The sequence below is a fragment of the Carcharhinus amblyrhynchos genome, chromosome 33, assembly GCF_965287045.1.
Source record: "Carcharhinus amblyrhynchos chromosome 33, sCarAmb.v2.hapA, whole genome shotgun sequence".
In the NCBI taxonomy this organism is placed as follows: Eukaryota; Metazoa; Chordata; class Chondrichthyes; order Carcharhiniformes; family Carcharhinidae; genus Carcharhinus; species Carcharhinus amblyrhynchos.
In genome coordinates this window covers 7307788-7320198 of record NC_137356.1, presented here as the reverse complement: position 1 = coordinate 7320198, position 12411 = coordinate 7307788, and the positions used below count along the sequence as shown (strand labels likewise).

Genomic DNA, 12411 nt, shown 5'->3' with positions numbered 1-12411 from the left:
AACTAACGCCACCATCACAATGTCAGCTCTCCGGGACCATGTCTGACTCTCTCTGGACAGTACTGTCTAATTTTTCTATGCCGTACTTTCTTGACAGCAGTATGTTCCGACGATCCAAAAGGTAACTGGGAGCCTGCCTCCATTTAACAAAGAAAGGGGGAATGATCTTGTACGGTTAAGAAGGCTGTCTGTGGGAAGGTCAAACCTATCTGTGTGTGTGGATGTGTCTTTGTGTGCCTGCCTCTGTGTGTGTGTGTGTGTGTGTGTGTGTGTGTGTGTGTGTGTGTGTGTGTGTGTGTGTGTGTGTGTGTGTGTGTGTCTGCGTATGTGTGTCTGATGTCTTTGTGTATGTGTGCGCATCTGGTGTCTTTGTGTGTCTATGCGGGTGTGTGTCTATGTGTGTATGTGTGTGCGTGCGTGTGTGTGTGTCTGGTGTCTTTGTGTGTTGCTGTGAGTGTGTACGTATGTGTGTGTGTGTGCATCTGTGTCTTTGTGTGTCTTAGTGTCTGTGTATATGCGTGTCTGTGCATGGGTGTGTGTGCGTGCACTCTCAGGGTGGTGGTGCAGTTTGTAAATAGGGTGTGCAGCGATGGTTTTTTGGGATGGGTATGGGCTGTGGCTCTTGCACAGACATTGCGAGATGAAGGAGGGATTAAATTTCCCCCTCCCATTCTTGGTGAAAAGATGCTGGCCTGTGGAAAGCAGCCGTGCGTGCAGCCATAAGCATGCTAAGTGGTTCACCTCAGCAAAAGGTGCCAGATGTCTGCTTTCTGTGCTGTAAAGCATTGAGGGGTTGCGAGATTGTCATTGTGAAGTTGAACGGTGCTGCCTGGGACTGTAATTGCTGGAGGGTGTGACTGTTATTATCGGGACGGAGAGAGAAGCTCAGCAAACGCTGAGATAGATTCTATTGTTCCACTTTGACCCCCCCCTTTGTGTGCTTAGTCTCTACTGCTGTATGCTGCTTTACTAACACCACACACATATACACGGTATGTATAGAACATATACAAACATAGATATCTACACATACACACATACACATATACATGTATGTGCATATATACATACACACATATGTATATAGCATATACATCACGTAGATATCTACACATACATTATTAATTAAGACCCAAGCACAGTTTTCCTTCTTTATTCTTTCCTGGGAAATGCTGGCAAGGTCAGCATTTGTTGCCTTTCCCCAGTTGCCCTTGAGCTGAGCGGCCTGCCCCGCCATTTCAGAGGCGCAGTTAAGAGTCAGCCACATTGCTGCAAGTCTGCAATCCAACAGTAAGGATATTATAGTCACATGGGTATAAACATGCATTGGACGGCACGTTGGCACAGTGGTTAGCACCGCTGCTTTACAGTGCCAGGGACCCGGGTTTGATTCCTGGCTTGGGTCACTGTCTGTGCAGAGTCTGTACGTTCTCCCTGTGTCTGCGTGGGTTTCTTCCAGGTGGTCCGGTTTCCTCCCACAGTTCAAAGATGTGCAGGTTAGGCTAATTGGCCATGCTAAATTGACCCTAGTGTCAGGGGGACTAGCTATAGTAAATGCATGGGGATAGGACTTGGATGGGATTGTGGTTGGTGCAGACTTGATGGGCCGAATGGCCTCCATCTGCACTGTAGAGATTTTGCGAGCCTATGCACACAGATGCACACACAAAAATACTAGCAGGCATGTGCCTACACACTCACTCACTTACACTCACTCTCTCTCATACCTACACATGCTCACTCACTCACACTCATGCTCACACACACTCACGCTCTTACAAATTCACACTGTCACAATCAAACTCATTCACTCACTCACACACACAGCGGGATTTCCCGACCTTGGGGCGGGAGAGCTGGAAAATCCTGCCTGAGGTCAATGGACCTTTGCATGCTCTGTGTCCTGCCCTCTATGATTCTCGTGGTGGGCAGGCCTGGAAAATTCCAGACCCGCCTACAGCATCACAATCAGATCATTTCAGGTTTGCCCTTGTGTTTTTGCCAGTCAGTGATTTAGAACTTGTGTCTGACTGTTAGCTAGCAGCAAGATAAAACATTTATAAAAGTTCAGGAGACAAATGAACTGTGTAATTTGTATTGTTGGGTGGCAGATTGAGCCGTGAATAACCTTCCTGGTGGAATCATTCCCCCTTTTCCTTCCCATGTGAGGCCTGTAAGAATCAGATTTCTCTCCTCTATCTCTGCTCGATGCAGAGTCCTGAACTCTCAGGCATTTCCCAGCATTTTCCCAATTAATCAATGGTGGAGAAGGGAGAAGGACAATGGGAATGAATAAAGTTGAGGAATAAATGGGACAATGGGAATAAATGAAAAGATTTACCATGCTGTTACTGGGGCTTGATGGATTGAGTTATAAGGAAAAGCTGGATAGACTGGGACTTTTTTCTCTGGAACGTAGGAGGCTGAGGGGTGATCTTATAGAGATCTATAAAATAATGAGGGGCACAGATCAGCGAGATAGTCAATATCTTTTCCCAAAGTAGGGGAGTCTAAAAGTGGAGGGCATAGGCTGAAGGTGAGAGGGGAGAGATACAGAAGTGTCCAGAGGGGCAATTTTTTCATTCAGAGAATGGTGAGTACCTGGAACCAAGCTGCCAGAGGTAGTAGTAGAGGTGGGTACAATTTTGTCTTTTAAAAAGCATTTAGACAGTTACATGGGTACAATGGGTATAGAGGGATATGGGCCAAATGCAGGCAATTGGGATTAGTTTAGGGGTTTTAAAAAAAACGGCGACATGGACAAGTTGGGTCGAAGGGCCTGTTTCCATGCTGTTAACCTCTATGACTATGAAGGCAAGTGAAAGAAAATAACCATTCAGATTATATCTGAGATTGTTATAGAAAAGCAGAATCCAATATTCCTCCTTCAGAACACAAGCTGCAGAAAATGGTGCAGAGAATGGAAGTGATCGAACATACAGGGTGCCAATGCATAGCGGGGGGATGAGTGATGGAGGCAGAGCAAGAGATGTGGTACGCACTGCAAATTCCTCAACTTATTAACGGGGGTTTGATCGAACTTGGGGTCGTTTCGCATTAAGAGGGATGTTAGTAACACATTGCAGGGAGGATCTCATTAGAACATAAGAAATAGGAGGATAGGGGGGCTGTTTGGCTCCTTGAGACTTTCCCACCATTCGATGTGATCATAGCTGACCCTCTGCCTCAGCCCCACACTCCTGTCCTATCCCTAGATTTCAAGTATTTGTTCATCACCAGCTCACAATCTACCTTGTTCCCATCAGCTGGTGTTAATCTACGTGGGTTCAAACAATAGGGCACATTTAATCTCATTTATTGTCGCTTAGAAGTTTACAGTTTGGGTGGGGCTTTATGCAGAAGGGGAGGCTCAACTAGTGCCTACTGGCCCTTTGCGCAAGAGGTGGCACCCCCTCCACTGGGCACAGGATGTCTGAGCGTGAGGGAACCATTGCTAACTTACAGTTCTCCAGCCTTGCCACGTGAATGTGTCACTTTCCTCCTCCATGCCACACCTCACTGGCAATATCGCAGAGGAGGCGGGTAGATATGATATTGCCCCTCATTCCCCAGTGATTTTACTCATCAACGCCCCCCCCCACCCAACCCCCCACCCCCGGCTGTGAGTTGTCACCATTGGTTTGACGTGACCCACAATCCTGCTGACCCTTGGGGCAGTGAGTCACAATCAGCAGAGAGGACCATTTAATTATGTCATAGACCAGGCACCTGAACCATTGGGACAGGTTCACCAACGTTCCAGAGAAAATCTCCACTGAGGTACAGAACAAAGGACGGTGGGAGAGTATTGGATATGAAAAAACTGTCCTGTTTGACTTGATGTAGACACAAGTCGTTTTACTGATTCTATCTCCCCTTACAATCCCTCCCACTCCAATACTCCCCATCCAACACTCCACCCCCCACCAACACCCGCCCCCCCCCCCACCAACACTCTTCCCCCCTCCAACACTCTTCCCCCCCCTCCAGCAAGACAATGTCAGTTTTCTGACCGTTTGTTTCTGCCTCTCCCAGTATAGTGCCTGGAGGGGGGAGGGAGTGCTGGAGGGGAGGGTGAGTGTTAGAGGGGGAGGGAGTGGAGGGTGAGGTGTTGGAGGGGGAAGAGTGTCACGCCAGTTTCTGTGTCCTCAAAATCCTTCACTTCCTACTGTCTCAGTTTACCTGTGAAACTGGAAATTGCTGCTTTTTGCAGTGGAACCTACCCAGTCTCTGTCTGAAAGGAGCAGGAGTAGACCATTCAGCCCACTCCAACATTCAATATTAATCATAGACTCCTACAGTGTAGAAGGAGGCCATTCGGCCCATTGAGTCTCCACTGACCACAATCCCATCCAGGGCCTATCCCCATTACCCCATGCATTTACCCTGCTAATCCCTCTGACACTAAGTGGCAATTTGGCATAGCCAATCCACCTAACCAGCACTTTTTTGGACTGTGGGAGGAAACTCACGCAGACTTGGGGAGAACGTGCAGACTCCAGACTGACAGTGACCCGAGCCGGGAATCGAACCTGGGTCCCTGGCGCTGTGAGGCAGCAGTGCTAATCACTGTGCCACCGTGCCGCCCATGATCTCGGGCTTCAACTCCACTTTCCCTCTCGCGCCCTTGATTCTTTGATAGATCAGAAATCTGCCTGTCCCAGCCTTAAATATATTCAATGACGAAGCATCCACAATCCTCTGGAGGAGAGAATTCCGAAGATCCAGAACTCTTAGAGTGAAGTCATATCTCTTCATCTCAGTTTGCCCACCTCGCCCCACACCCCCCACTTTATCCTGAAACTGTGACGCTGTGTTTTAAATCCCCCCATGAGCAGAAACAATCTCTCCGCTTCCACCCTTCAGAATCATTTTTGACTTGATTTCATGTTGATTTGATTTATTATTATCACACGTATTGGGATACAGTGAAAAATATTGTTTATTGCACACTATACAGACAAAACATACTGTTCATAGAGTACATAGGGGAGAAGGAAAGGAGAGAGGGCAGAATGTAGTGTTACAGTCATAGCCAGGGTGTAGAGAAAGCTCAGCTTAATGCGAGGTAGGTCCATTCAAAAGTCTGACAGCAGCAGGGAAGAAGCTGTTCTTGAATCGCTTGATATGTAATGTTAGACCTTTGCATCTTTTTCCCGATGGAAGAATCATAGACTCCCACAGGAGGAGGCCATTTGGCCCATTGAGCCTGCACCAACCACAATCCCACCCAGGCCCTATCCCCATAATCCCATGCATTTACCCTAACTAATCCCTCTGACACAAAGGGGTAATTTAGCATGGCCAATCCACCTAACCAGCACATCTTTAGCAATGTGTTTGGTTGTCGCACTAAGGAGTCCATGGTATGGCTACACTTCCACACCCCTGAGTTTGCCTTTATGGAGTTGCAAGCTTCAAATTGTCGGAGTGTTTGGACGGGGCGGTGGGCACGCAGAGTCAATCCTTCATTCCGCCTCTTCTGTGACATGTCAGTTGCCACAAGTGAATGCACAGGACTTTCCAATTTTTGTTAGGGCCCATGCTGACTTCAATGCAGTTTTGTTAGCCGTAAGGTCAGGGACAGTGGGTGGCCACACTCTGAGGGGCAGCGACAATGAACAGGGAGCAGGTGAAGAGAACACATTTTGTAAATGAAATGAAACCTTGAAATCCAGAATCCTTATGAAATGTCTTTTTTTTATTCATTTGTGGGACATGAGTGTCACTGGCTGGGCCAGCATTTATTGTCCATCCCTAGTTGCCCCTTTAGAAGGGGGTGGTGAGCTGCCATCTTGAATTGTTGCAGTTCGTGTTCTGTGGGTTGACCACCATGCCATTGGGGAGGATTTTGACCCAGTGACTACGAAGGAACAGCGATATATTTCCAAGTCAGGATGGTGAGGGATTTGGAGGGGAACTTGCAGATGGTGGTGTTCGCCATGTATCGGCTGCCCTTGTCCCTCTAGATGGAAGTCATGGCTTTGGAAGATGTTGTCTTCATCTTTACTTCATCCCAGCTCCAGATGAAGTAAAAGCCCCACTCCCACCAACTTGCAAAATAACAGTGATGCGACTCCATGTTGGAGCTTGATTGAAGGGGGACACAGGAAATGAGTGATTCCACTTTGGACCATCCCAGAACTCCCAAGGTCAAGTACAACAGATTCAAGCAGGTTCAGAGTAAAACAGCCTCACCTCTACCCAGTACTGGCCCTTTAAATGAGACGTTAGCAATCCTGAGGCACATTACTCTTGGACACCAATGACAATTAAATAGACAATTTGGGCAGCGATTACTCACTGTCTTCCTGGCATATCCCGGTCTTGTTCTCCCCTACACTCCAATTATTTTTAAAAATCCATTTGATGGAGATGGGCATTTCTGGGTGGCTGGCATCTTTTGCCCATCCCTTGGAGGGCAGGGTAGAAACTTGTGAGCAGTTTTGGTCTCCTTTTCTGAGGAGGAATGCTTTTGCTCTCGAGGGAATGCAGTGAAAGTTTACCAGACTGATTCCAGGGATGACGAGCCTGATGTGTGAGGAGAGATTGACTAGGTTCGGATTGCTTTAGCTGGAGTTCAGATAAATAAGCAGGGGAGCTCAAAGAGACTTATAAAATTCTAGCAGGACTAGACAAGGTAGATGTTCCTGATGGTGGGGGAGTCCAGAACCAGGAGTTCACAGTCTGAGGATTCAGGGTAGACCATTTAGGACAGAGATGAGGAGACGTTTCTTCACCCAAAGAGTGGTGAGTTTGTAGAATTCACGACCACAGGAAGTAGTTGATGTCAAAACATTAAATATATTCAAGAGGCGACTGGATATAGCACTTGGGGCGAATGGGATTAAAGGTTATGGGGAGAAAACAGGATTAGGCTATTGGGTTGAACGATCAGCCATGATCGTGATGAATGATGGAACAGGCTCGAAAGGCTGAATGGCCTCCACCTCTCTTCTAAGTTTCTATGGTTCAACCACATTGTTGTGCCTCTGGAGTCACATGTAAGCCAGACTGGGTAAGGACGGCAGATTTCCTTCCCTAAAGGGCATTAGTGAACCAGATGGGCTTTTTCAACAATGGTTTTATGGTCATCAGTAAATTCTCTGGATTACTAGTTCATCACTACCACCATGTCACCACCTCTCCATTTGGTCCAGTTGCCACTTCTTTAAGAATCTATTAGTGTTACAAGTAGGCTTGCATTAACACTGCAATGAAATCACCGTGAAAAATCCAATAGTCGCCACACTCTGGTGCCTATTCGGGTCAATGCACCCTTCCCAGTGCATCTTTCTGACTGTGGGAGGAAACTGGAGCACCGGGAGGAAACCCACACGGACAGGGGGACAAAATGCAGACACTGCACAGACAATGACTCAAGCTGGGAATTGAACCCGGGTCCCTGACATGTGTCTGCAACTGCAACTATACCATGAGGTCTACATGGGACAATGATAGCTAAACCACTCCCTCTCTTCCATTCCCTAACCTCTCCCAGGCCAAACTTATCTGGGCCTAAAAGGGGGTACAGATAGGCTGGCTTTGGGCCTCTCATGCACCAGGTTGTCATGGAAACCCGACCAGTTTCCTATGCTTTTGAGAAGGAAGCTTGCCTTCCTTCTCTGGCCTATACGTGACTCCAGCCCTGCACCAGAATGGTTGACTATTGACTGCCCTCTGACGTGGCATCTTCATGAAGGCGTCCCACCACTTCCAGCCTCTCAAGGGCTACATGGCCTTGCCAATGATGCCCGCCACTTAAGGAATTTTGTAAAAGAGCCCCTTTGATGTTGCAGTTTTTAATATGTCCTCCAGTTTAACCAGTTCTGACATGTTAGCAATGAGGTTAGTGCTTGAAGGACTAACTGAACAAAAGACTCATTAAACCTCTAGAGCTTTCAGCACCGCTGTGTCCTTCCCAGGTCATTGCAACTGCTGGAATAAGCTAACTCATCAGCCAGCACAAGAAATACATTTTTTACTCCTTCACAGGATGTCGCTGTTATTGCCAAGGCCATTATTTTTATTGTCCATCCCTAATTGCCCTTGAAGGTGGTGGTGAGCTACCTTCTTGAACTACTGCAGTCCATGTGGTGTAGGTACACCCACATTGCTGTTAGGGAGGGAGTTCCGGGAATTTGCCCGGATGGGTGCAGCTCCAGCAACGCTCCAGAAGCTCAACACCATCCAGGGCAAAGCAACCTCGCTTGATTGGCACCACATCTACAAACATGCACTCCCTCCACCATCGACGCTCAGTAGTGTAAACTGTCGACAAAATGCACTGCAGCAATTCACCAAAGACCCTTAGACAGCACCTTCCGAACCCCGACCACTTCCATCTAGAAGGACAAGGGCAGCAGTTAGATGGGAACACCACAACCTGCAAGTTCCTCTATAGATGCTCACCGTCCTGACTTGGAAATACATCGGCCGTTCCTTTACAGTCCCTGGGTCAAAATCCTGGAATTCCCTCCCTAACAGCATTGTGAGTTGACCCACAGCACGCGGACTGCAGCGATTCAAGAAGGCACCTCACCACCACCTTCTCAAGGGGCAACTAGGGGGTGGACAATAAATGCTGGACTAACCATGTCCCACAAATGAATAAAAAAAAAATTTAATCCGGTGGCAGTAAAGGAACAACAAAATCGTTCCAGGTTAGGATGGTGAGTGGTTTGGAGAGAAACTTCCCAGTGGTGGTGCTCCCAGGCGCCTGATACCCTTGTCGTGGGTTTTGGGAGGTGCTGACAGAGAAACCTTGGTGAGTCACTGCAGTAAATCTTGTAGCTGGTACACACTGCTGCCTCTGTGTGTTAATGGTGGATGAATTATATGTTTTAAATAGTGGACGAGATGACTATCAAATGGCTGCTTTGTCTTGGATGGTGTTGAGTATCTTTAGCGTTCATGTAGGAGGTGATGGCTAAGTGGTATTATCACCAGACTATTAATCCAGAGACTCAGCTAATGTTCTGGGGACCTGGGTTCGAATCCTGTCACGGCAGATGGTGGAATTTGAATTCAATACAAAAAAATCTGGAATTAAGGGTCTACTGATGAAGCCATTGTCAAATTAACACAGCTAGTTCATTAAGTTTATTTATTAGTGTCGCAAGTAGGCTTACATTAACATTGCAATGAATTTACTGTGAAAATCCCCTCGTCGCCACACTCTGGCCCATGTTCGGGCATGCTGAGGGGGAATTTAGCATGGCCAATGCACCCAATCAGCATGTCTTTCAGATTGTGGAAGGAAACTGGAGCACTCAGAGGAAACCTACACAGACACGGGGAGAATGTGAGACTCCGCACAGATAGTGACCTAAGCCAGGAATTGAACCCAGGTCTCTGGGTTCCCACCGTGCCAGCCTTCAGGGAAGGAAATCCCTTATGGCATAGCCTACATGTGACTTCAGAGCTGCAGCAATGTTGGTGACTCTCAATTTTGGCAACTATGGATGGGCAATAAATGCTGGCCAGCCAGTGAGGTGCATGTCCCACGAATCAGTAAAAAAAAATGTTGGAAGTGGAGATCTGATTCCTGACTTGTGCCTTGCAGATGGTTTGAGGAATCAGGAGGGTGAATTACTCACCACAAAATTTGCAGTTTCTGACAGGCTTTAGTAGCCACATCATTTATATAGTTTAGTTGGGTTAAATTTCTGACCCAGCATGTTGCTGGTGTACAGCCAACTGTTCAGCCAATGTACAGTCATTGAATGTCGAAGGGCGATGGTTAGATTCTGCCTTGTTGGCAATGGTCACTGTCTGGTGCCAATATTATTTGCTATTTAGAACCTGTGATAACTCCAGGGAGGAAATAAGAAACTTATGAATGAGGTTAGGAGAGTGGGCCAAAATGTGGCAGATGGACTTTAATGTGGTAAGTGTGAGTCGTAAAAATGGGAAGGGGATTGTTATCTAAATGGGGAGCAACTTCGGATTGCAGAGGGATCCGGGTGTCCTCGTTTATGAGTCACAGAAAACTAGCATGCAGCTACAGCAGATAACAAAGGAAGTGAATAGAATGTTGGCATTTATAGCTAAAGGAATAGAACATAAAGGGAAGGAAGTGTTGTTGCAATTATACAAGGCATTGGTGAGGCCGCACCTGGAGTATTGTGCACAGTTTTGGTCCCCTTATTTGAAGAAAGATGTAGTGACATTGGAGGCAGTTCAGAGGAGGTTCATTAGATTGATTCCAGAGATGAGGGGTTTGTTGGATGAAGAGAGATTGAACAGTTTAGGCCGATACTCTCTGGAATTTAGAAGAATGAGGGGAGATCAAATTGAGGTTTACAAGATGATAAAAGGTCTGGATAAAGTAGATGTGGAGCAGATGTGGATAAAGTAGATGTGGACATTCTAGGACGAGGGGTCACAGTCTTAGGATAAGGGGCAGCAAATTTAAAACAGAGAAACTACTTCTTCCAAAGAGTTGTGAATCTGTGGAATTCGCTCCCCCAAAGTGCGGTGGGTGCTGGGACAGTGAGTAAATTTAGGGTGGAGTTAGACAGATTTTTAATTGGTAATGGGTTAAAGGGTTATGGGGAGAAGGCAGGAAAATGGGGATGAGGAGCCTATCAGCCAGGATCGAATGGTGGAGCGGACTCAATAGGTTGAATGGCTTAATTCTGCTCCTATATCTTATGGGCTTATGAATTTATGATTCCCGGCTTGGGTCACTGTCTTTGTGGAGTTTGCACGTTCTCCCCTGTGTGTGAGTTTCCTCCTGGTGCTCTGGTTTCCTCCCACAGCGCAAAGATGTGCAGGTTAGGTGCCTCGGCCATGCTAAATTGCCCCTTAGTGTTCTGAGATGCTTAGGTTAAAGGAATTAGTGAGTTAAATATGTAGGGTTATGGGGCCGGGGTGGGATTATTGTTGGTGCAGACTCGATGGACTGAATGGCCTCTTTCTACACTGTAGGGATTCTATGTCATTAGTTTGCTGTTGATTGAGAATAGATCAGGGTGTAATTCTGGGTTGGATTTTCCTTCCTTTATTGTGGACAGGGCAAGTAGTGTAAGAAACATTCCACTCTGTTGATGAGGTGCCAGTGTTGTAGCAGTCCTGGGACAGCTTGGTTAGGGTGTAGAAGCACAAGGGCCAGGCAGGGTGCCTTCACCCCCCACACCCCATGCCAGTTAGGGAGACTGATAAGACCATAGAACATTGGAACAGAATTAGGCCACTCGTCCCATCGAGTCTGCCCCGCCATTCATTCATGGCTGATATTTTTCTCATCCCCGTTTTCCTGCCTTTTCCCCATAACTCCTGATCCCCTTATTAATCAAGAACCTATCTATCTCTGTCTTAAAGACACACAATGACCTGGCCTCCACAGCCTTCTGCGGCAATGAGTTCCATAGATTCACCACTCTCTGGCTCAAGAAATTCCTCCTCATCTCTGTTTTAAAGGATCGTCCCTTTAGCCTGAGGTTGTGCCCACTGGTTCTAGTTTTTCCTACTGGTGGAAACATCCTCTCCACATCCACTGTAAATAGGCCTCGCAGTATCCTGTAAGTTTCAAAGATACCCCCTCATCCTTCTAAACTCCAATGAGGACAGACCCAGCGTTCTCAACACTCCTCATAAGACAAGCTCTTCATTCTATGGATCATCCTTGTGAATCTCCACTGGACCTTTTCCAAAGCCAGCACATCCTCCCTTAGATACGGGCCCAAAGCTGCCCACAATACTCCAAATGGGGTCGGACCAGAGCCTTGTACAGCCTCAGAAGCACATCCTTCCTGTTGTATTCTAGCCCTCTCGACATGAATGCTAACATTGCATTTGCCTTCCTAACTGCCGACAGAACCTGCACATTAACCTTAAGAGAATCTTGAACAATGACTCCCAAGTGCCTTTGTGTTTCTGATTTCCTAAGCATTTCCCCATTTAGAAAATAATCAATGCCTCCATGCCTCCTATAATGGGCAATTTAGCATGGCCAATCCACCAACCTGCATACCTTTGGGCACTATGAGACAATTTGAGGGTTAGATAGGGTGGACAGTAAGAGCCTTTTTCCTCGAATGGTGACAGCTAACACGAGAGGACATAGCTTTAAATTGAGGGGTGATAAGTCTAGGACAAATGTCAGAGGTAGTTCTTTACTCAGAGGGTAGTAAGGGCGTGGAATGCCCTGCCTGCAGCAGTAGTGGACTCGCCAACTTTAAGGGCATTCACATGGTCATTGGACAGGCATATGGATAATATTGGAATACTTTAGGTTAGAGGGTCATTAGATTGGTTCCACTGGTCAGTGCAACATCGAGGGCCGAAGGGCCTGTATTGAGCTGTAATGTTCTGTGTTCTAATTAGGCGTGGCCAATCCGCCTAACCTGCACGTCTTTGGACATGAATGGGCAATTTAACATTGCCATTCCTTCTAACCTGCGCATC

The 12411-nt window shown here is 47.0% G+C and overlaps 1 protein-coding gene across 5 annotated transcripts in view; it reads left to right on the top strand.

The window, feature by feature from the left end:
• Positions 1-12411, top strand: part of LOC145361081 (microtubule-associated serine/threonine-protein kinase 1-like) — a 178538-nt gene that overhangs the window by 43961 nt on the left and 122166 nt on the right. For 4 of the 5 annotated variants that reach the window (XM_080216665.1, XM_080216664.1, XM_080216662.1 and 1 more), the window contains exon 1: positions 4-121. The exons of the other annotated variant lie outside the window; for it this stretch is intronic. In XM_080216665.1, coding sequence (XP_080072791.1) covers positions 39-121 — 83 coding nt within the window. In that variant the 5' untranslated portion in view covers positions 4-38. Of the gene's footprint in view, positions 1-3; positions 122-12411 lie in introns of those variants that run through there. 5 annotated transcript variants of the gene reach the window in all.